The sequence below is a fragment of the Echiichthys vipera genome (genome assembly GCF_963691815.1).
Source record: "Echiichthys vipera genome assembly, chromosome: 9".
Classification (NCBI taxonomy): Eukaryota; Metazoa; Chordata; class Actinopteri; order Perciformes; family Trachinidae; genus Echiichthys; species Echiichthys vipera.
The window spans coordinates 733,280-756,356 of NC_139834.1; the positions used below are offsets into that span (position 1 = coordinate 733,280).

Below are 23,077 nucleotides of genomic sequence, written 5' to 3' on the forward strand. Positions count from 1 at the left end.
ACACAGTAGACGTGTCAGACTATGAGGATGTCGCTCGGCCGGCCGGGGGAAGAGAGAGAGAGAGAGAGTCTCTGCTTTCTTTACTCATGTGTTTAAACTTCCTCCCTTTAACCGCTCATCTATTCATCAACACTCATTAAAGACACAAAGCTGTACGCTGCAATTTACCACTTAGTCCCAACATCTGCTGCCATTAATCATTTAATCACACACTCTGTATTTAGCGTCTGACGTGGGCACGGAGAGGGTAACGTGATGCGTAGAGTCACCTTCCTCACACACACACACACACACACACATAACTCCATCACTCACCCACTAATACGAGCACAGGGGAAGGAAAACGGGGTAACTATGGAAACACTGCAGTGATTCTCGGAGGCAGGCAGCACTTTCCCTTCAGAGGCCTTTAGTTAACAGGATTAGAGGGAATTCACAGAGGAGACCCCGAAGAGCGGGGGCTCTTTGTGTCTCTCCTCTGATCTCCTCTGAGTCCGAGACGGGGAGAAAAAGCACTAAAACATTCATCACCATGCGAAAAAGGCAAAATGTAACGCTGCTGAGTGAGTGAACGTTCAGGACAGCAGAAGAAGCGTCTACGGCAGAGCTGCTGCCTGTTAATCCTCAGTCACTCGCTCATGCACCGAGTGTCCGGTGCGGTGGTTAAATCCCTCTCCGCGGTGGCCTGTTTGCACACACAGATGAGCGCAACTTGAACTTCACCTGGGACAACGTGCTCGTCAATATTGCATGCCCCAAAGAAGGGAATTTATGCATCTTTGTGGCTGGAGTAGTGTCAGTGTGTTGTGCATGACGGAGGTATGAGAACCGCCTCCTAGCTTTAACATTGAGGTAGATGTGACCCCCCCCCCCCTCGTTAAGACCATGTGACAGGAGGGGTCACCCCAGGGTGTGAAACACAGCTCTGCACCGACTGCTCAAGAGATTAACAGACAGAGTTTGTTCGATGTGATTCTGCACGATGGTCTAATCCTTCCTTCACAGACGGGTGTTGTTGTACTTTTACTCGCAGGGCTGGGGCTGTGGCTGCCATGGCAACAGAGGGATGAGATGAGTGAGTGTGAGTGGACGAGGATATCGCAGCCGCACCCGTCACTGGAGCAACCAGACTGGAAAACCAGTACGGACAGGGGGAGGCACTGGGAGAGAGACGGTTCACTTCACGCGGTGGAGTTTTTTTCATGGCCGGCGGCAAAAGAGCAGCTCATGTAAATCTGCTGATCATCATTTAATGATTTGCAGGTTTATCTCTCAGGAGATGAAGCTGCATCGTGTGTTTCTGCTCATACTACACGGCTGCTGTTCCCTTTAAAGGGACACTCTGCAGATTTTAGACAGGAAGCTGACAATCAGGGATGTCTCAGGGCGCCCTGCCACTGTGCGTGCGTCCCGTGCCCCGTGCTTTAGGGTCCTTGTCCCCCCCTCCAGGCCCGTTTGTACTCACACTACCTGGGCCTCGGAGAATGCTTCTTGCTGCCTATACGTCATCACGCCGTAACATGTCACACGCATTGATGACGTCATGGCGATGCGTGGCTTTGTTTCCAGATCTTTCCGTAGACCTCGGAGTTTTTGTGCGTCTTGTCGACTGTTGTCGACCAGCTGGCCGCAGCTATGCGCGGAGCGGTTGCACTCACACTGGTCAAACGCACTAGGCTTTAGCCAAAAAACCTTTTTTGGCGCGGTGCTGAAGGACAGTGTGAGTGCGCCCTGAGTGACTGTGAGCAGTGTCAGTAACGAGAGCGAACGTCTCCACAGACGCTCAGATGAGACAGAGTTAAAACCTTGAGGGCGTCAGGATCATGTTTAGTAAAAATGCTTCATTATAAAAGATGAAGGAGAATATTTGTGCTCGACTTCAGGCTGTTAGAGAAAATAGTTTTCATACTAAATAACATAATTAAACACCTCGCAGCAGCAGCAGCAGCAGCAGCAGCAGCAGCAGTAACAGCAGCAGCAGCAGCAGCAGCAGTAACAGCAGCAGCAGCAGCAGCAGCAGCAGCAGCAGTAACAGCAGCAGCAGCAGCAGTAACAGCAGCAGCAGCAGCAGCAGCAGCAGCAGCAGTAACAGCAGCAGCAGCAGCAGCAGCAGCAGTGACAGCAGCAGCAGCAGTAACAGCAGCAGCAGCAGCAGCAGCAGTAACAGCAGTAACAGCAGCAGTAACAGCAGTAACAGCAGCAGCATCAGTAACAGCAGCAGTAACAGCAGCAGTAACAGTAACAGCAGCAGCAGCAGCAGCAGCAGCAGCAGCAGCAGCAGCAGCAGCAGCAGCAGTAACAGCAGCAGCAGTAGTAGCAGCAGCAGCAGCAGCAGCAGCAGTAACAGCAGCAGTAACAGCAGCAGTAACAGCAGCAGCAGCAGCAGCAGCAGTAGTAGCAGCAGCAGCAGCAGCAGCAGCAGTAACAGCAGCAGCAGCAGCAGCAGCAGCAGCAGCAGCAGCAGCAGCAGCAGCAGCAGCAGCAGCAGCAGCAGCAACAGCAAACACTGGATGATAATTCTACAAATAGTGAAAAACTAATAATATTAATGCAGCTTAAGCTTTAATCAGAAACACCAGGTTAAAGCAAATGAAGCCACATGAATGAGTAGAGCTTCGTTGTTTGATATGAGAACAGAAGTTTCCGTTTTCGTGCCCTGCAGTTTATTTTTAGCGACTGATTTCAGCAATAATGGTAAAAATAGCTGCACCTTCATGGTCTCATGTGGATCAAAGACGCTCTGGAGCACCGATGAGTCCGCTGTGAGGAAAGGAAGAAGCAGAGGAAGGAGATGAAGATGAAGGAGAGGGTGGAGGAAGGGACGGATGAGTGAGTGAGGGAGTGGAGAGAGTGCTCTGGGCGTGTGTGTGTGTGTGAGTGTGTGAGTGTGTGTGAGCATGCGTGTGCATCCTAAAGAAACCTGGTGTGTATCTTTGCCTCACTTGAACTCCGACGTCTCGTGAAGGAGCAGCTGCAGGAGCGCTTCCTCTGCTCTCGCTCGTTTCTATCGCTCTGTCTCTTCCCTTCCTCTCCATCCTTCCTCTCCATCCTTCCTCTCCATCCTTCCCCGCTGCCGTTGTTCCCTCACGATGCTGCTGCTCTACAACTGTTTCCTCTCTCTCCTAGAATCGATCTATCGCCGCGGGGCCAGAAGATGGAGGAAACTCTACCGCGTCAACGGACACCTTTTCCAGGCCAAGCGCTTTAACAGGGTGAGTGTCCTCGAGTCTGCGTCCTACACACCCCCTTACTCAAAAAGGCTGCAGATGTGCATGTGTTCCTTCTCTCCAGCTGTGTAACGTTGACTCTTTCCAGTGCAGCTCCTTGTTCTTGTCGTGGTGTTTCTTCTTTTTGATTCTTTGGTCACAGCAACGGATGGATGCTCATGTGTGTGAACAGAAAAGTAGACGTGGATGAGCTTTATACTCACGGGCCGGCTCTCACAGAACCTGGATATGATCTTAGGGCCAAATATAATTACACCGCGGGCCAGATTTGGCCCACGGGCCTGAGTTTGACCCCCCTGACTTAACACATAGCTTTGTAGACTCCAACTCAAACCCTTTATCGTCTGAAGGCTCGTGCTCGTGCTCGTGCTCGTGCTCGTGCTCGTGCTCGTACATGTGCAAACGGCTCTGCTAAAGCCCACCTTTTTCGTGGACGGCCCGCTGTCCGTAGTTATGCGCGGAACGGGCGCACTCACACTGCTTAAACGTACTAGGATCAACCATAACCTGTTTGTCATAGCCGTGGTCTGTCCAGAGTACTAACTTTACTATAGTTGCTCTGCAGATTCACAGAAGTATAGAGAAATGTCAGCATCGGACGTAATCCTGGGTTTTGCAGGTCTCACTATTCGTTTCTGCTGATACGGTTGGAGATGTGATATTTCACATAACAAACTATATATATATATAAATCAACAGCACCTCTATGGTAGAGACTAGTGTTGTTTTTGGTGGTCTGTTTTACTTTACGTCTAGTTTTAGTCAACGAAAATTGTATATTAGTCTCTTTTTAGTAATGCAATTATATTACCAATATAATAAAAGTACCCTTAAGCTATCGTTAAAACCCGACACATTAACCGTAGCCTCATGTCGCATGAGCTTTCTAAAACAGAAAGTATCGTTACGTTTAGTTGTCGTTGTTGTTAGTTGTCGCTAACGCTAACGTTAACGCTGACCCACAGCAGCGGCAGCTTCAGAATCGCGTGTGGGGATTGAGGAAGTGACGTCTCCCTGACGCGAGACTGGGACTGAAACTTCAAAATAATAATAATAACGTGACTAAACGAGACGAAACAACGTTATTTCGTCTCGTTTTCATCAACGAAATTGCATCATATATTTTGTCTTAGTCGTCGTCACATGCCCAGCATTTTCGTTTGGTCTCGTCTAGTTTTCGTCACGTGATAAAAGTTCGCTGACGAAGATATTTCGTCATCACTTTCGTGGACGAAAGCAACACTAGTAGAGACCGTGTGGTTCAGCGGGTCCTTCAGCACAGCGTTTGAGGAGCGTCTGTGACAGTGAGATGATGACTCATTATGACCATTTCCAGTTCAGGAAACAGTCGGTTTCTGTTATTTAATAAAACTTCTCATAACCACGACTCTCTCCCTTATCCACATCTGTGTGTGTCACAGTGTGTGTGCACAGCCTTTCTCGTGTCGTTTACAGCGTGTCAAACTGCACTTCACTTAAATATGACAGGTCATCAAGTCACTGTGCCAGCTAAGCTCTCTGGACATTGATGCATCATTCATGGTGACCTTGTTCTGGCTTATTTAGCAGTCGTGTCGTCTCAGCTCTCGTGCTTCAAACACACTGAACGCTTTTTAAGTTTCCCTGATGAAGAAGACGAGCTCCTGCTGCTGACCCCAGGGCTTTAAAGTGTTCATATATAGAGTCTCTGGAGGACAGAAGACAGACATTAATGCTTTTTCAACCCGGCCTTAAAGCGTAATGCTGGTGTAAACTCATCCCAGGGGTCTTTTTCAGCGAAGTCGGTGATCAAATAAGCAGTCGAGACGATTCTCTTAGTGCGAACGATTAACGGAGAAATCCGGTAGAGTCACTACAACACCGGCAGTGGCCGGCTGTTGGCTAACAGTGATGAGCTCGGGGCAGCACGGTGAATGAAGTGGTCATTGCTGGCATCAAAATCAAGCCGCGGTACTACGCGCGTGTGAGGTAGTCACGGGTGGCGGAGAGCCTGAGCAGGATTTGAGCTCGGTGGAGCAACAGGTCGTCTCTTACCTCCAAAGTACAGGTACAGATGGCTTTGGAGCACGTCAGATGTTGATGTTTTTTTGTGCACTGGTCATGAAAGCTGGGTCATGACCGCAAAAACGAGGTAGCGGGTACACGCGTGTGAAATGTGTTTCCTCAGGAGGGGGTCTGGAGTCTCCCTTAGAGAGAGGGGGAGAAGTTCAGCATCCGTGAGGAACTCGGAGTAGAGCCGCTGCTCCTTTGTGTTGAAAGGAGCCAGTTGAGGTGGTTCAGGATCATCTGGTCTGGATGAACCCTGGGCGCCTCCCTAGGGAGGTGTTCCAGGCACGTCCAGCTGGGAGGAGGCCTCGGGGAAGACCCAGGACCAGGTGGAGAGATTAGATCTCCACACTGGCCTGGGAACGCCTCAGGATCCCCCAGTTAGAGCTGGTTAATGTGGCCCGGGAAAGGGAAGTTTGGGGTCCCTGCTGGAGCTGCTGCCCCCGAGACCTGATCCAGGATCAGAGGCTGAAGATGAGATGAGATGCTATTGTAATGAATGCTGCCTGAAATAATGAAATGAAGAGCAATGATTGAACCTTAACTGAGTTCTGAAACAGAGCAGCAGAAACACAAGTGGTGCTTTTATGTGACAGGTCGTCGTTTAGCAGCCGGTGTTTGTATCCGTGACCCTTTGGCTCTTTTCTGCCTGGTGTTGCTATGCACCGCTTCCAGGCGTCTGGTTGGTTCACAGTGTTGTCCTCAGCATATAAATAAGCCCAGAGGAAGTAGGTCAAGTTTCCCCTCCCTTCTCTCACTCCATCCCTCTCCTTCCTCTCCGTCTCTACGTGTCCGTCTCCATCCCTCTGCTCCCTCCTCTCCGTCTCCCCCCGATGTTGCAGTGCAGGACGCTGCTTTGTAATCCCCTCTCATTAGACGTAATGGGGTCTGGAGGGAATTCAGTCGTCAGTGCTGGAGAGAAAACCCAAACAGGAAGTCACGCTCTCGTCATGCAGGCTGCTGAGCGGTCGTGCCAAATTCAACCACTGACAGATGTGTGTGTGTGAGGAGGACGCACGCACAAACATTCATCTCCAGTGGAAGTCATCCCTACTTTCCCCCGGTCGCTTAAGCCTCTGCCTTCAGGGATTTAACTCATTTTGTCAGGGTTCGGGGGTCGTGTTGGGTCACATGGGACCCTCCAGTGAGGCTCAGGACAGGATTTGATTGTACGATGTCTTAGGAAATGTGTCGTAAGCAGAATTGCAGATAGTGGTAATTCATGAGAAAGTGTGTATTATGGCGCCCTCCCACTGTGCGTGCGTCCCGTGCCCCGTGCTTTAGGGTCCTTGTCCCCCCCTCCAGGCCCGTTTGTACTCACACTACCTGGGCCTCGGAGAATGCTTCTTGCTGCCTATACGTCATCACGCCGTAACACGTCACACGCATTGATGACGTCATGGCGATGCGTGGCTTTGTTTCCAGATCTTTCCGTAGACCTCGGAGTTTTTGTGCGTCTTGTCGACTGTTTTTGAATCTTTTCATCGACCAAATCTGCAGTAAACACTCCACCTCCGCATCACACCAACGTGAACCTTTCGCCGCCATTGTTTGAAATGTCCGCGCATGGTCCCTCCTTCTTTTTTCTACGTCCCAACAGGCGCACAGGAAGTGACCTCAGAACCGCCGTAGGCCTCGTGCTCGTACACGTGCGCACGCTCGTGCTCGTACACGTGCAAACGTGCTTTACTAAAGCCCACCTCTCCCAAACAGGCCGTGGACGGCCAGCTGGTCGCAGTTATGCGCGGAGCGGTTGCACTCACACTGGTCAAACGCACTAGGCTTGACCCAAAAACCTGTTTTGGCCCGGTGCGGAAGGACAGTGTGAGTGCGCCCTCAGAGGTGAATCAGACAGCACATCACTTCCCAGCATGTTGGGCCACTCAGTTTCCAGGCAATCGTATGATGTGTGATGCCGTCTGCTGCTGGGCTGAAGGGAAGCTGTCAATCGATAAAAGCTCTTCTCATCCACTCATCCCTTTATTCCCCAGCTGCAGTCGGCTGTGGGACTCAACAATGAAGGCGTTCCCGTGACAAACGTGTGAACTGTAGCAGGATGCACTCCTCACCTGTGCTGGTGTCGGTCTGGGGGCGGCTCTGGAGGAGCGTTAAGGTGCAATGACTCAACGACGGTCCACCTGTTTGTCCTGGCTGTGCAGTTTGTTGTGCGTCCTTGTGTCAGGCTGGAATATCACAGTAAATCCTGGAGTTAGCGTAATCCGGCGTGGAGCAGACTCTGGGATTACGTCCCCATCTCCTGCAGCACTGAGCAGTGGGCAGATGTGCAGACGGACCCGGCTGCTCTCACGCACGACCCGCCTGTGCATCAGTTTAATGCACTTCCACTGTTCCTGCTTCTTTTTACGTTGAATGTTTTCTTTGGGGACTTGAAATTGTTCCAGAAGTTACTTCCCCTATAAGTGCATGGATAGTACAACAGTTCCTGCCTGTGTTGCACGGCAGGATGATGAGTGGCACACAGATTTTCTCTTTGCTTCAGTGATTTTAGGTACAGACACAATGCTCTCGGATGTTTTGGTGTAACATTAGAGTTGTTTGCTGTTCAATGCCCCTCTGCACTCTTAGGGCGCCCTCCCACTGTGGCTCCGTCCCGTGCCAAAATCTGTCCACAGAAATAAACAGCTGGTGAAATACCCCAAAGCTCATCTGCCTCAGTCGCTGTTACAGTAGCTTTACTTTTTACCATGGCGACACACACAGAGATGGACTCACAAGGTGAAAAAGTAGCGTTGTCGCTGTCGCAGCTGGTATTAATAACAGCCCCCGGTGTCTCGTAGCCCGTCTCGGTGACTCTGTGACCGGCGTCCTCAGCAGTTCTCTGCACCTCACACTGCTGACTCTCAGGCTGTGTGTGCTGCGTAAGGGAAGGGACGGCACAAAGGCGTGTGATTCATTTATAAAAGCACGCCTTAAACTCTGCGTACAGTCAGATTAGACAGACCGAAGGAAGACTTTGAAGTCTTGCTTAAGCATTTCCATGGCAACAGGACACTGACTGGGACTCTTTGTGCTTTCCTCTGTCAGCACACACACCCTGCGAATGGATGCTGTCCACACACACACACACACACACACACACACACACACACACACACACACACACACACACACACACACACACACACACACTGCATGGGTTGGTCTCCAGTGAGAGGATGCATTGATGTCCAGGGACACTGAACATCCTCTGGACCTCACACTGCAGCGCCGTCAGAGACGAGCTGAAAACGAAGCACTAAGAAAGAAGCGAACGCAGAACGAACCCTCTGGAGACGACGTTACGTAACAGAGTGAACTTCATTAGAGCCTGAATCTGTAGAATCTGCATTAAAAGCTTTATTTAAAAAAAGAAAAACACCCACGGGGCGTTTTTACAGCTGCAGCATGAAAGTGTTATAAAAATATATTAAGTCTGAATGAATATTTTAATGTTTGACTTCCTGTCCCCGTTGTGTTTCCATGGCAGCAGCCAGTAGCGTTGGGCGTTGCTGGTTGCCAGGGTTGTCTGTTGTTGGGTGCAGCTACTGTAGGCTGGTTGCCAGGGTTGTCTGTTGTTGGGTGCAGCTACTGTAGGCTGGCACTGGGTGAAATGGAGTTAGCCAATCGTGCAGCTGCTTGGGAGCCTCAGTGAAGGGGGCGTTCTTTGTCCCAGCAGCTGAGTGAGCGGAGACGGGCAACAACCAGAGTCACTATAGGCCGAGCATTCACTCCATGGACTGAGAGAAAGGAGAGGAACGCCATTCAAACGCACGCCCACATGGCTACGCTGGGGTGACGTGATCATGATGCTACTTACCTAATGTGTGTATGATGCACGTGGATGCAAGAATATGTGAAATAAATGTAACATCCAATCGTCCGGGACGTCACAGCTGCTGCGTCTGGACACGGCTGTCTCACAGGAGGTCTGCGTGTTTTAATTCAATTACATTTTATTTACAGCGCCAAATCATAACAATGGGAAAGGGAAGTTTGGGGTCCCCTGCTGGAGCTGCTGCCCCCGAGACCTGATCCAGGATCAGAGGCTGGAGCTGCTGCCCCCGAGACCTGATCCAGGATCAGAGGCTGGAGCTGCTGCCCCTGAGACCTGATCCAGGATCAGAGGCTGGAGCTGCTGCCCCTGAGACCTGATCCAGGATCAGAGGCTGGAGCTGCTGCCCCTGAGACCTGATCCAGGATCAGAGGCTGGAGCTGCTGCCCCTGAGACCTGATCCAGGATCAGAGGCTGGAGCTGCTGCCCCTGAGACCTGATCCAGGACCAGAGGCTGGAGCTGCTGCCCCTGAGACCTGATCCAGGATCAGAGTCTGAAGATGAGATGATGAGATGTTGTTTCGTGCCTCAGACGCTTCGTTCAGCGCGGCTTTCTTGACCACAAAACAGTCCAATTAAGCCTCAAGTCGATCTCGTATGTAGGAGAAAGTTACTTCTACGTAGGAGCTAAACTTAGTCTTTCAGGGCTTCTGTAAACTTCAGGAAACCTGTCCTAATGTCAGTAATCAGGGGGGAAGCTTCATGGTGACTTCCTTTAGTCTGTTCCCCTCTGGTGTCTCCTCTTAATGAGTCCTTGATGTAAAAGTCCATAGTGATTGTATTGTGAGTTAAACACTAACCTGTGCGTGTGTGTGTGCCCTCCTGTGTGTGTCTTACAGAAAGCCTACTGTGGCCACTGTAGTGAAAGGATATGGGGGCTGGGCAGGCAGGGCTACAAGTGTATCAACTGCAAACTGCTGGTCCATAAGCGCTGTCACAGACTCGTCCCTCAGACCTGCCAAAGGCTTATGGTGAGTATCCCGTCACGCCCCGAGCAGCACGGCACAGCACAGCACAGCACAGCACCAGTCACTCTGCACACGCACACACACACTCTGGGATCGAGCTCACAGGGTGTCCACAGGGACGATGGAGGTCGCCTCACCTCACCAGGGCAGTGTTATGTCTCCACAGTCCAAGTCTCTGCACGGAGCGTGTTCATGACTCTTCATTTAAGCTTAAACTTAATTCTGCTTTATTATGATGTGGTGTTCTCAGAGTTCTGGTCATTCTCACATTGTACTCACATGTAAAGACGCTGATGGTTTAACCAGATGCATTACCACTTTAGTCAAAGTCTGGACAGGTTGGTCTGTAGTTTAGTACGTTTGCTGACATTATTACAGTGGCTGACGTCACAGCGCCTTTGCGTGCACGTGCACTGTGTGCATGTGTTGGCAGGGGGCCTTGGTGAGTGTGTGTCCAGGGCCTGTAGTCCTGATAATCCGTCTATGGCTACTGTGCTCACTGTTTCCATTGGTTGGAGAAACAACTGTGTCAATCTATTTATGTATGCGATAATAAAAATGGGGACATCCTCTTCCGGTCCTAAAGCCAGAGAACAAACAGAAAGTCTGACGCATAAACGGCGACAGCGCTGATCCTAAACTTTAACGTCGACATGACAAACGTTAACGGCTCCTAGCAACTGCAGCTGCAGCAGCGATGTTGATCCAGATCAGGGGTCTGCAACATGCGGCTCCTGGACCGTACGTGGCTCTTCAGCCCCTTTTTCAGTGTCTCCCTGTAGCTTTGCCACAAAATTACATAAACAATGTGTAAATAATGTGTTTTTTTGCACAGTGGACGAGGGAAAACATTTGATCTTGGAGTTCAAGCGTCACATCCTTGGTCTCACGCCCAGAGCTTTCCCCGCAGGTGCTAATGTTGACTCGGTGACCTGCACTGCTGCGTTCACATGATGGTGTCTTACCTGTTTGCTCGATATGTGGTGAGAAACTAGCAACAACCACAGTTTTAGGACAGGGAACAAAGCCAGGCAACAGTAACTTTATATGAACCTTTATAAGCTGTGACATCAAATAGGTTTTGCGGCTCCAGACACATTTTACTTGGTGGAAGAAGCAAAATGGCTCTTTTGATAGTAAAGGCTGCACAACACTGGTTTAGCCAGATGCATTCCCTCTTCATTCAAAGTGTGGACAGGTTGGTAATAATCCCTGATTGCACAGGAAAGCTGGAGGCCCATCTACAGCGAGCACAGTGGGTCAAAGCTGCAGGAGGAAGTGGCTCTGTAAGCTTTGTTATACGTTATTTACGGACAGTTAGAGCGAGTTTCTGTGGGTTTCTGTGCACAAGAGACATTAATGTTTAAATTTTGGAAAGAACAATAGTCAGCAGTTTAACATGATCATATATTTAACGTCTCACAGTCGCTGTGGTCCTAATGAATATGTAAGAACCACAGAGTGCTGTCAGCTGCTGCAGGAGCACAGGTAAAGCTCTCTCTGTGCACTTCCTGTTTGTCTTTCTGCAGCTTGTCCTCCGCTTCTTTTCAACGACGTCAGGTTTAGTGACAGCAAACCAGTGTGCTCCATTTAATCATCAACCTGAGCACAAAGCAAGAGTCTGATCAAACCCAAACATCCCAGATTCAGCCCCTGAAGCCCAGAATCCTCTAGTCCTAAGGCCTCGGCCCCCCGTCCAGATCACAGCGTCGGCCTGATACCTGCAGTGACTCTGAGGCTCGATGAGATGAAACGATTAAATACCTTTTCTAGTGAAACCTCCACATCGTCATTAGAGTCTGGGAACAACAGCAGCAGCGTGCGTACGTTAGCTGAGAGCGTCTTTCCAAACATGCGTCACCGTTCGCTCTCTCAGCCGAAGGGCATGTTTCAGGTATTCATGTGGCGCTGTGAACTTCTGTTCAGGATCCAGTCATGCCATCGCAGGAGCCCCCTTCAGACGCCAGGAGTGACGAAGTGGACCTTCCACCAGACGACACAGAGGACACAGATGGAAGTAAGAGCTCCTGTTGTTTGAGTGTATTCTGCAGAATGTTGTTGTTACGTCTAACGTAAAGTAAACGATGCAGTGAAAAGGTTTTCACCCCCTTACAGATCACATGTTTCAGGTTCTTTTATTTCATGTTACACACACACACACTCACACACACACATACACACACACACATACACACACACCCACACACACACACACAGGCCCGAAATACACACACATGCACATACGGGACCTATATACATGCAACCAATGGAGAGATGTCAGAGCGAGGGGGCTGTCAGTGACCAGCGCCCCGAGCAGTTGGGGTTCGGTGCATCAACATCAACAGCACCTTGGAAGCCACCAGTCACCAGCCACCAGTCCACGCCCCATTCATGGTCCACGCAGGGACTTGAACCAACAACCCTCCAGTTCCCTGTCAAGTCACCTATGGACTGAGATGCTGCCGCCCCAAGATAGTTCCCTGACCGGGAATCGAACCCGGGCCGCGGCGGTGAGAGGAAACCACCAGGGAAACCACTAGACCACGATGCCCAAACCAACCTGGTCCTGCTGTGGGAAAAACAAACATCCCCCTCACTTGTCTCAGTTAAGGTCAGTGTTGATTTGATGAGTCAACAAGAAGAAGGAGACGAGGCGAAAATGGCATCATGGGAGGTTTCCGAGGCCCAAACCACCGCTGACCCACAAGAACACAACAGCCCGTCTCACATTTACCAAAAACCACCTTGATGATCCCCAAAGACTTTAGGGTAAATATTCTGTGGACTAACAAGTCAAACGTGGAACTTTCTGGGAGGTGTGGGTCCTAAAACCAACACTGGCAACCAGAAGCTGGTGCCACAGTTAGTGTTGAGCCTGAGTTGAACACTAAGGAGCGGCTCTTTGAGCTCCATGCGTTCGAAGGACACTTGGTCACATACTTGCCTGGACACCTTGTGTGAACCTGTAGGATTAAAAAGATGGAGCATCATGAAGCATTAGTTGTATTTGTTGAGTCCACTAGATGGAGATCTTGGCTTAAATGAATGATGATTTATTGCGTTTTAGACCCATTGTTAAACAGAGCACCATCTGGTGGACTAGAACATAAAGAAAGTGGTTCATGACGCTTAATGAAGCATCATTTGCTCATCTCTACTTATCAGTATCTGATGGCGTTGGCGTGTAAAACCTTTCTTACTGAACTGATGATGCAGAAAATGATTCTTGGGGTGATCTAGAAATCAATTGGTCATTGGTGTGACAGTGGTTGGTGGGGAACCAACGACCAACGACTGGTTCCCCACCAACGACTGTCACACCAACGACGGTCGTTGGCACTTGGAGCACAAAGGGTTCCAGTGACATCATCGGCCTGGTGAGAGGTTAAATACCTGGATCTCCACACCAGCTAGTTGGACCAGTCCCAGCCTGGTCCTGGTCCTGGTCCTGGTCCTGGTCCTGGTCCAGGTCCTGGTCCTGGTCCTGGTCCTGGTCCTGGTCCTGGTCCAGTCCCAGCCTGGTCCTGGTCCTGGTCCTGGTCCTGGTCAGATGTGTACATGAACTGATGAAGCCTCTTGGATCAGAGGTGAAACGTCTTCCTGACACAGAACCAAGTCCAGTTGCTTTGGACTGAAACTTCTTTGGGGATTTTCTTTAAAATACAATAAATATTAAATACAAATCAATTCTACTTGATTTGAATTTATGAGCTGTGTTCAAATTCATCTTCCTGTTTGAGTTAAAACTGAGATAAACTGCAGTCTGAGGATATTCAGGATTATCCCGATCCTGCACATTCAGCACCTTTCACACATTATTGTGAGTGTTTCTGTTGTGATAGAGTCGATGATCGTCCCGTCCTGAGTTCATTCACATGAAGACAAATGAATCATAACCACGCTGGTGGCTCCACATCCACCATCACCACCTCTGTCACTCTGAAGTGTCACGTAACCTCTGCTCCCTGATGGGACCCAAAGGCCTGAGGGGTAAAACCCACTGAAAGGTGACGGTGGACTGATGTGGGGGTCTGTTTGAGACCCCTGATGTGAGCCGCTCTGTGGATTGACCTAGTTTGGTTTGATTCTGTGCGCTCTGGCTCCCTCTGCTGGTCCAAAAGGAACCACACATCAAACCTGTCAGTGCAGATGCAGCTTTACATTCAAGATTCAAGCAAAACAAGGAATAATATCACATGAACGTGGAAACAAAGAACTCGAGGGCACGAACAAGACTGTGGGAAACGCTGGAAGCATTCGACACAAGGTACGAAATGATCCGGCAACAGGACAGAGGGGAAGACACAGACCCTTATACACATGAAGGGGAAGACACGGACTATATACACATGAAGGGGGGGGGGGCACAGGTAGGTATAATCGAGGATCAGGGTAGGACGTCAGACCGGTGACACAAGAGGAAGGGGAAGTGACCTGGAACCAGAGGAGAGTTACCTTTCAAAATAAAACAGGAAGTTCACAAAGACAGAAAACCCAAAGACAGGACGGAGCTCACTGTGGAGTGACACCGTCGGCCTGGAGCGACGGGCACACGGACACATCCTGTAACTCTGAGGGAGTTAAAGAACTTTCTTAAAGACAGAGAAATAAGATCAATGGGATCTTAATCTTGTCTTGTAATCCCACTTTTTGTTTGTAGTGTGTGATCTTATTATATTTGTGTCCTGTGTGTAACCGTGCTTTTGTGCTGCCGTCTGGGCGAGGTCACTCTTGGAAAAGAGGTTTAAAGGCGCCCTCCCACTGTTCCTCCGTCCCGTGCCCCGTGCTTTAGGGTCCTTGTCCCCCCCTCCAGGCCCGTTTGTACTCACACTACCTGGGCCTCGGAGAATGCTTCTTGCTGCCTATACGTCATCACGCCGTAACACGTCACACGCATTGATGACGTCATGGCGATGCGTGGCTTTGTTTCCAGATCTTTCCGTAGACCTCGGAGTTTTTGTGCGTCTTGTCGACTGTTTTTGAATCTTTTCATCGACCAAATCTGCAGTAAACACTCCACCTCCGCATCACACCAACGTGAACCTTTCACCGCCATTGTTTGAAATGTCCGCGCATGGTCCCTCCTTTTTTCTACGTCCCAACAGGCGCACAGGAAATGACCTCAGAACCGCCGTAGGCCTCGTGCTCGTACACGTGCGCACGCTCGTGCTCGTGCACGTGCAAACGCGCTTTACTAAAGCCCACCTCTCCCAAACGGGCCGTGGACGGCAAGCGTGCCGCTCCTAGACGTGGTACGGTTGCACTGACACTGGTCAAACGCACTAGGCTTTACACGCAAAACCTGTTTTGGCGCGGTGCGGAAGGACAGTGTGAGTGCGCCCTTAATCTCAGTGAGAGAGATTGATTGGCTGCTTAATGACTCATGACCTTCTGTGTGTGTTGTCCACAGTTCCTTTTTTACCACACAACTGTTCAGTGGATAAAACAGAAGATGCAGATACAGAGGTGAGAAAGTTTGCTCTTGTTTTCCTTCTTCCTTAAACTGTGATGTAAAAACATCCAAAGTAAAACTCTACCCGTACATATTTACTGTGCCTGTATGGACGCACTGACCCCGCTGTGACCTCTCCGCCCCCGCAGGACATTAAAGCCGTGGTGGATGGAATTGACGGCATCAAGCTGTCCCAGGGCCTGGCTCTGGGGCTGGGGGACTTTGACCTGATCCGCGTGATCGGGCGTGGCAGCTACGCCAAGGTCCTGCTGGTCCGGCTAAAGAAGAACAAGCAGGTGTACGCGATGAAGGTGGTGAAGAAGGAGCTGGTCCACGATGATGAGGTGAGACAGGTAATGAGTGCGGTAGCAAACACTGTGTCTCGCCATGATAGCTTTGTGAATTTAAAGGAGAAAAATAAGGTGGACCTGCATGTGATGTGCACTTGATTGAGACGATAGAGACACTTAATGCAAGTGGTCACTGTTGTGGTCATTAGTCATCCACTTCACTCGTTGCTGTTTATCAGGAGTTTAAAGCCAGAGACTGTTTTTATTTATCTACACGCTGAATCGTCGACATCTTATCCTTGAAATCTGATTCAATGACTCAGTTCTATAAAGTCTCTACTGCATGAAAGCCTCTTTATCTGGTGGCTGCATGTTAATTTCCTCTTCTCCTCTCAACGTTGGGCCTGTCCACTTTGTGCCTTTCAGGGCACCCTCCCACTGTGCCTCCGTCACGTGCCCCAGGACGTTTCACTGCTAAAGTCGAGTGCAATCGTACCGTCTAACTGCACTCTCGTTCATTCCCGCTATACCGCATTTTTTGCGCTCACAGAATAAAGATCATTCAAAGCTGATCAGTTGAATATTAGAAGAAGAAGAAGAAGAATTCCTTTTATTGATCCTGCAATTCAATTTTTTCACTCTGTTATTATACAGGTTACACACACACACACACACACACACACACACACACACACACACACACACACACACACACACACACACACACACACACACACACACACACACACACACACACACACACACACACACACACACACACACACACACCCGAAATACACACACATGCACTTAATGGAGAGATGTCAGAGCGAGGGGGCTGCCAGTGGATCAGCCCCCCGAGCAGTTGGGGGTTCGGTGCCTTGCTCAACAGCACCGAGATGAACCGACATCTCTCCAGCCACCAGTCCACGCTCCATTCATGGTCCACACAGGGACTCGAACCCAGCAGCTCAGTCCAAGTCACCTGTGGACTGAGCTGCTGCCGCCCCGAATGTTGTTGTGGTGTAAAGTCTGTGAACTTAAGAGCACGGCTTCTGTTAGACGTGATTTAAAGTCAGTGGGAGCTCTCAGGGAGTGACTCTCTGTGTCTGTGGCTGTCAAAGGAATAAAAGCAGAAGAGTCCAGCACAGAGTGGGTGTTTGCTGCGTTTGCTGTGTTTGTACTGTGTTAAACCTCTAGGTGGCGACGTTGCTCAACATAAAAACCCTGAAAAGAGACAGAAACCACTGTGAGGAGCTTCTGCATCATTCAGCTCCTGAACCACGGATCAAGGACACTGATTTTTCCTTTCCACACACACACACACACACACACACACACACACACACACACACACACACACACACACACACACACACACACACACACACACACACACACACACACACACACACACACACACACACACACACACACACACACACACACACACACACACACACACACAAATCTGATGATTCAATCCACATATTTGTGACAGCTGTAGAACAAATTCATTTAGGTCCATGAAGGGCTACAAAGTGGCCCTAATGCAGAGGGTTTAAGGGAGCTGTGGGCCGCCACGCACCCTTTACCAACACCTCAAATAATGAGGCCACGTGCACGTCAGAGCGGCTGGACTGTCCAACACACCTGAGTCTAACGCTCTGCTCGTTATCAAGCAGCGGATGCTCGTCACAGTCTGATTATCATTAGACTCAGGTGTGTTAGGGTAGGGAGGAACTAAAACATGCAGCACAGTGGCTCTGCAGGACCGGACATGCCCACCCCTGTGATAGACGCTCCAGCCGCACCGACGTGCACGTGGCCACGACGATCACAACAAACAAACAAACAGAGGAGCTGTGGGCTGCCACGCACCCTTTCCCAACGAGTCAAATAATGACGTTTCATCGCGGCCACGTGCACGTTGTTCCGACTGGACCGTCTGTCACAGAGGTGGGCAACTCCGGTCCTGCAGAGCCTCTGTGCTGCATGTTTTAGTTTCTCTCTGCTCCAACACACCTGAGTCTGACGCTCTGCTCGTTATCAAGCAGCTGATGCTCGTCACAGTTTGATTGTTGTCAGACTCAGGTGTGTTAGGGTAGAGAGGAACCTGAAACATGCAGGACAGTGGCTCTGCAGGACCGGAGTTGCCCAGCCCTGGTCTATCACAACAAACAGAGGAGATGTGGGCTGCCACGCACGCTTTCCCAACGCGTCCAAATAATGACGTTTCATCATGGCCACATGCGCGTCTGAATGGCTGGACCATCTGTCACAGGGGTGGGCAACTCTGGTCCTGCAGAGCCTCTGTGCTGCATGTTTTTCAGGTCTCTCTCTGCTTTAACACACCTGAGTCCAACACACCTGAGTCTAACGCTCTGCTCGTTATCAAGCAGCTGAAGCTCGTCACAGTTTGATTATTGTTAGACTCAGGTGTGTTAGGGTAGGGAGGAACCTGAAACATGCAGGAAAGCGGCTCTGCAGGACTGGAAGTGCCCACCCCTGGTCTGTCACAACAACCAAACAGAGGAGCTGTGACTCCATGGCACACAGACGATGACTGTCGGCTGCTTTATCAATGCTCTGAATATCGAGTACAGCCCCTTTAAGGGAACCTCGCGTCCTCCTAATGTTGTGATTGGACATTCATTTATTCATGGCTCCATCCGTGCACATTACTTTAATAATTCATCTAATTAGCAGTCTATTGCCTGACATCAAAGGAGCCGTGTAAGGGCTCGAGACAGACTACAAACCACTAAAGCAGCTGAAATGACCGATGCGCGGCGTATCGTCAGGACAGATTCTGCTTAATTGTAAATCCCTTAAATAATAATGAGTTGACCAGAAGGAATTCAGTATCAAGTGCATAATATGGGGTCATAAATTAACCATACACAGCATGGGGAGCTCAACACGGAGACAAGTTCTATTGTAGATCACATTAAACATTAAACATCATCAACTCAATGACACTTTGAATCGCCATGAAACTTCCTCAGCCTCGGGCTCAACACTCCGCGCTCTGCACCTGAAGCACGAACACTCAACTGGAGGATAATGAGAGAAGATTATGTTTTCATAACCACAATAACAAAGAATCTATTTCCAGTGTCACACCCTGAAATGTCGAATGCATAAACCTCATGGAGTCAAAACAGAGCCTCAAACAGAATAGTTAGTGTGTAACGCAGAGATAACGGGACCTTGTGAATACAATACAAGAAAGGTCCGAGCAGACTGTGTCTTCTGAGGAAGCTCAGGTCCTTTGGGGTGCAGGGGGCACTCCTGACCCTCTTCTATGACTCTGTGGTGGCCTCATCCATCTTCTATGGAGTAGTCTGCCGGAGCATTAACACATCAGCCGCAGACAGGAGGAGACTTGGCCGGCTCCATCCTGGGACGCCCTGTGGACTCAGTGCAGGTGGTGGGAGAGAGCAGGATGCTGGACGAGCTGTCATGGCTGCTGGTGCAGGAGTCCCACCCCCTGCAGGTCACTCTCACAGCACTGGGCAGCTCCTGCAGCAACACACTGATGCACCTTAAGTGTGTGAAGGAGAGGTATCGCAGGTCCTTCCTTCCTGCTGCTGTCAGACTTTACAATCAGCACTGCTCCCAATAGACTATTGACCTCCTCCTGTACCCTGCACTGTGCAACATGCCTGTACTATGGGCACTTTCTCTATTTTGTAATATTCTGTTGCTGCTGTGACAAACAAATTTCCCCGTCTGCATTAAACATTAAAGGTTTTCTGATTCTGATTCTGATTTACCACCGGCCCACACTGAAGGTCTAGTTCAAATGACTCTTTTTCACTTCATATTGTAGTCTGGAGTTATTCAGAACATGAGCTGCAACCCATGAGTGTCCATGAGGTGCATCGCATCTAGGACAGGGGTGTTAACGTGATCCAGTAAAAGGGTCGCTGTGTGTGTGGCTGCAGGTTTTCACTCCAACCGAGCAAAAACACACCTGATCCAACAAATCCACTGTGTGAAGACGGTTCAGGTGATTGCATGACTCCAGTCAGGTGTGTTTGCTACGTTGGAGTGAAAACCTGCAGCCACAGCGACCCTGTACTGGACCAGTTTGACACCTCTGTCCTAGATGATGCTGCACCTCATGGACACTCATGGGTTGCAGCTCATGTTCTGCAAAACTCCAGACTCCAATATGAACTGAAATAGAGTAAATTGGAATAAACCAACAGTGTCGGCCACTGGGAAAGATTCACAAGCTCCCGTATTCTTTGCATTACACAGTAACTATGTTGTTTCGAGGCTCACTTTGACCCCCGTGAAGGACCAGAGCGAAGTCCCCTGACTGGAAAAATGCATTTGTGTGAGGGCCCGTTCTGTCTTTGAGGTCTGGGAGATATTCTGTCGTCGTATGTTGCATCTGACGCCCCCTTCTGAGAGCGTAGGGGGCAGAGGGGTGGTTTGGAGTCAGGACTATGGACTAACAGGTTATCTGTTGGCGCCTCGTCCCACGTGCACGCTCTCCACAGGAAGAGGAAATCAGCCGTCAGATAAAACCCCTGCGTGTGAGGATTGTTCTCAGTGATTGTGCTGACTGCATGTTTGATCTGTGGCAGGGTGTATCTCTCTCTGTTTAACCACAGAGGAAGTCTATTGATTAGACACATTGATTGTTAATACATCATCTTCCCTTCATGTCACCTCTGTCTCCGTCCATCTCCCCTCACATCTCCAGGATATCGACTGGGTCCAGACGGAGAAGCACGTGTTCGAGCAGGCGTCCACCAATCCCTTCTTAGTCGGCCTCCACTCCTGTTTCCAGACACAAAGTCGGTAAGAGCGCGATGATGAAACCTTTCAGGTGCAGTTCACACAGTCGTGTACCTTCACTGATGAGATATGACTCTCTTCATTAAAGGATAAGGATTCTATATGTTTATCATATCATGCATGTTCACACGTGTACTTCCCTTGGTCCAAATACACAGAAAGCTCCACAGATACAAGATATCAGAAAACAGAGCACATCAGCACTAATGTGGGTTTTTCTATTGTTATGATGTAAATGGATCATACTGATGTGACGTGTGTGTCTTTGCATGAACATGCACAGGTGTGTTTGATGTCATTTGAAGTTTTTATCAAACATTTTTCCCGGTGAAGGTCTAGGGAGCAAAAGCTAGGCATGAGTGTAGTGATCCCATGTGTCCAGGTCAAACTGATCACTATAATCTACAGTAAACAACATTTGTATATGAATGACTTGAATATAAAGTACTGAAACAGAAGGCGTGGTTATTTACCGGTCCCTCTGCCGTGTGAGCGTTGCATGCCCGTGAACAGCCTCCCTTCGTCTGGGCTCCTCACTCCCGTGGCGTGGAGGTGGATGCTGTTTATCTGCATGTGCCGCCCACGCTGCAGCGGCGCTTTACGTCACCGGGCATCATTAGTCCACCTGATGAGGGCGGCTTCCACCCGAGGAGCCGTCCCCTCGTGCGTTTGTTGTCTGTGGACGACACAAGTTAGCCTGGAGAACACCGAGTTTCACTGCTGCGTCGTCATTGAGAGAAAGTGACGCACGAAGCTCAGGAAGAACACCGGAGAGCACCTTTTTCCCTCATACGTTGTCCCGTATGAGACCCACGTAGGGCACACTACTCCATTATAACTGAACTGCCTTCATTAGATGATGATGGACGGACGGGAAAGTGGGGAAATAGAGGAGAGGATATGCAGCAAAGGGTCGAGGGTCAGACTTAAACCCAGGCTTCTGCCAGGTACCGTATTTTCCTCACTATAAGGAGCATAGAACAGACGCTACAGTGGAGGCTGGGGTTACGTTAAGGACCGCCTCTAAACTCATTGATGCTACGTTGGCGTGCTAGCGCTGTTACCTTCAGTGGAACAGTGATCGTACGGACTCTTCTACTTGCTGCTCTCTGTTCATCAACCCACTGTTGGAGTTTGTCCTCCAGCTGCAGCCGTCTCGCTCTGTTCCCTCTAAACTCTGTTTAGTCTTCTTTACTCGGCGCAGGTCGTCTTGTTGCTTCCTCCACTTCGGCACCATTGATTGGTTCATGTTCAACTCTCTGGCTGCTGCTCTATTCCCGTGTTCTCCTGCGTGACTAATGGCCTTGAGTGTAAACTCTGCGTCGTAAGCGTGTCTCTTAACAGGAGCCATTTTGGGCTCTTTACACAAACACACACATGGAAATGAAACGGCACGCTTCACGCAGTCGTACATCTCAACATGCACCGCGCGTTACTTCTTCTACGGGGGAAAATAGAGTCGGCGGCTGCTCACCGTAGTTGGAGACCTGTTGTGGCTCAATATTGGTCCATATATAAGGAGCACCGGGTTATAAGGAGCACTGTTGAGACATTTGAAGGTTTTTAGGTGCTCCTATAGTGCGGGAAATACTGAACTCAGCCTGTGTGAGACTGAAACCACGATCACTATAAGTGGTTTCACTGCCCTCGCATTGGAAGTGTTCACACCCTTCCTTTCTCCATGTTTATGCTTTTGACACCTTAGCTGTGTGTGGAAAGAGACCTAGCACATGCACTGTAATTGATTTCCTTTATAAAACAACCTTTTCACCCACAGCACATGTTTTGTTGTTGAACTTCTCTCTGCGAGTCTCTGTCGTCGGCGCTGTACTGATGGATTTTCTCTTCATGCCCTGGTTTCAGGTTGTTTCTGGTTATTGAATATGTAAACGGCGGGGACTTGATGTTCCATATGCAGCGACAAAGGAAGCTCCCTGAAGAACATGCAAGGTAAAGATCCTGTTGGTGTATAGATGCTGTGCTGCCTGTCTACCTCAGTGTGTGATTTCCACATGGGAAATTAAATCAGAACTCGTATCAGAGACGCTAACGTTCAGGTAGCATTTTAATCACGCAGTTAATGAAGTGAACTTTGGACTCTCTCAAATGCTGTACTGTTATATGTATATACAGTAAATTAACATATATATATATACTGTACACACTGTTTATATCATGCCCAAGTTCAGTTCCTGCAGTCAGGCCTCAGGGCTTTGCTGCATGATCCGAGGCTGACGTAGAAGTGGTGGATTTTGGGGAAGTTGACGTGTTGTAGTCAAGCAGCTCCACTCCGCGTGTGACGTGAAGCACAGAGTGTGTGTAGCTTCTCTTTGCCTGTTGCGGTGGAGTGTGTGTGCGTGTGCTTGGTTGAAGACACTTTAATATGCATCTTCTCTGGTTTAAGTCTGAAATGATCCTCAACAACATGCTTCTTCCAAGTGCTCCTC

General features: G+C 49.6%; 1 protein-coding gene across 1 annotated transcript in view; it reads left to right on the forward strand.

Moving 5' to 3' along the window:
* The window catches only part of prkcz (protein kinase C, zeta), a gene marked incomplete at its 5' end in the record, with an annotated part of 84,164 nt that overhangs the window by 36,838 nt on the left and 24,249 nt on the right, over nucleotides 1-23,077 (forward strand). Inside the window, 7 exons of the mRNA XM_083920656.1 lie at nucleotides 3,127-3,212; nucleotides 9,945-10,076; nucleotides 12,000-12,090; nucleotides 15,484-15,539; nucleotides 15,675-15,869; nucleotides 20,536-20,633; nucleotides 22,494-22,580. Coding sequence (XP_083776782.1) covers nucleotides 3,127-3,212; nucleotides 9,945-10,076; nucleotides 12,000-12,090; nucleotides 15,484-15,539; nucleotides 15,675-15,869; nucleotides 20,536-20,633; nucleotides 22,494-22,580 — 745 coding nt within the window. The remainder of the gene's footprint in view (nucleotides 1-3,126; nucleotides 3,213-9,944; nucleotides 10,077-11,999; nucleotides 12,091-15,483; nucleotides 15,540-15,674; nucleotides 15,870-20,535; nucleotides 20,634-22,493; nucleotides 22,581-23,077) is intronic.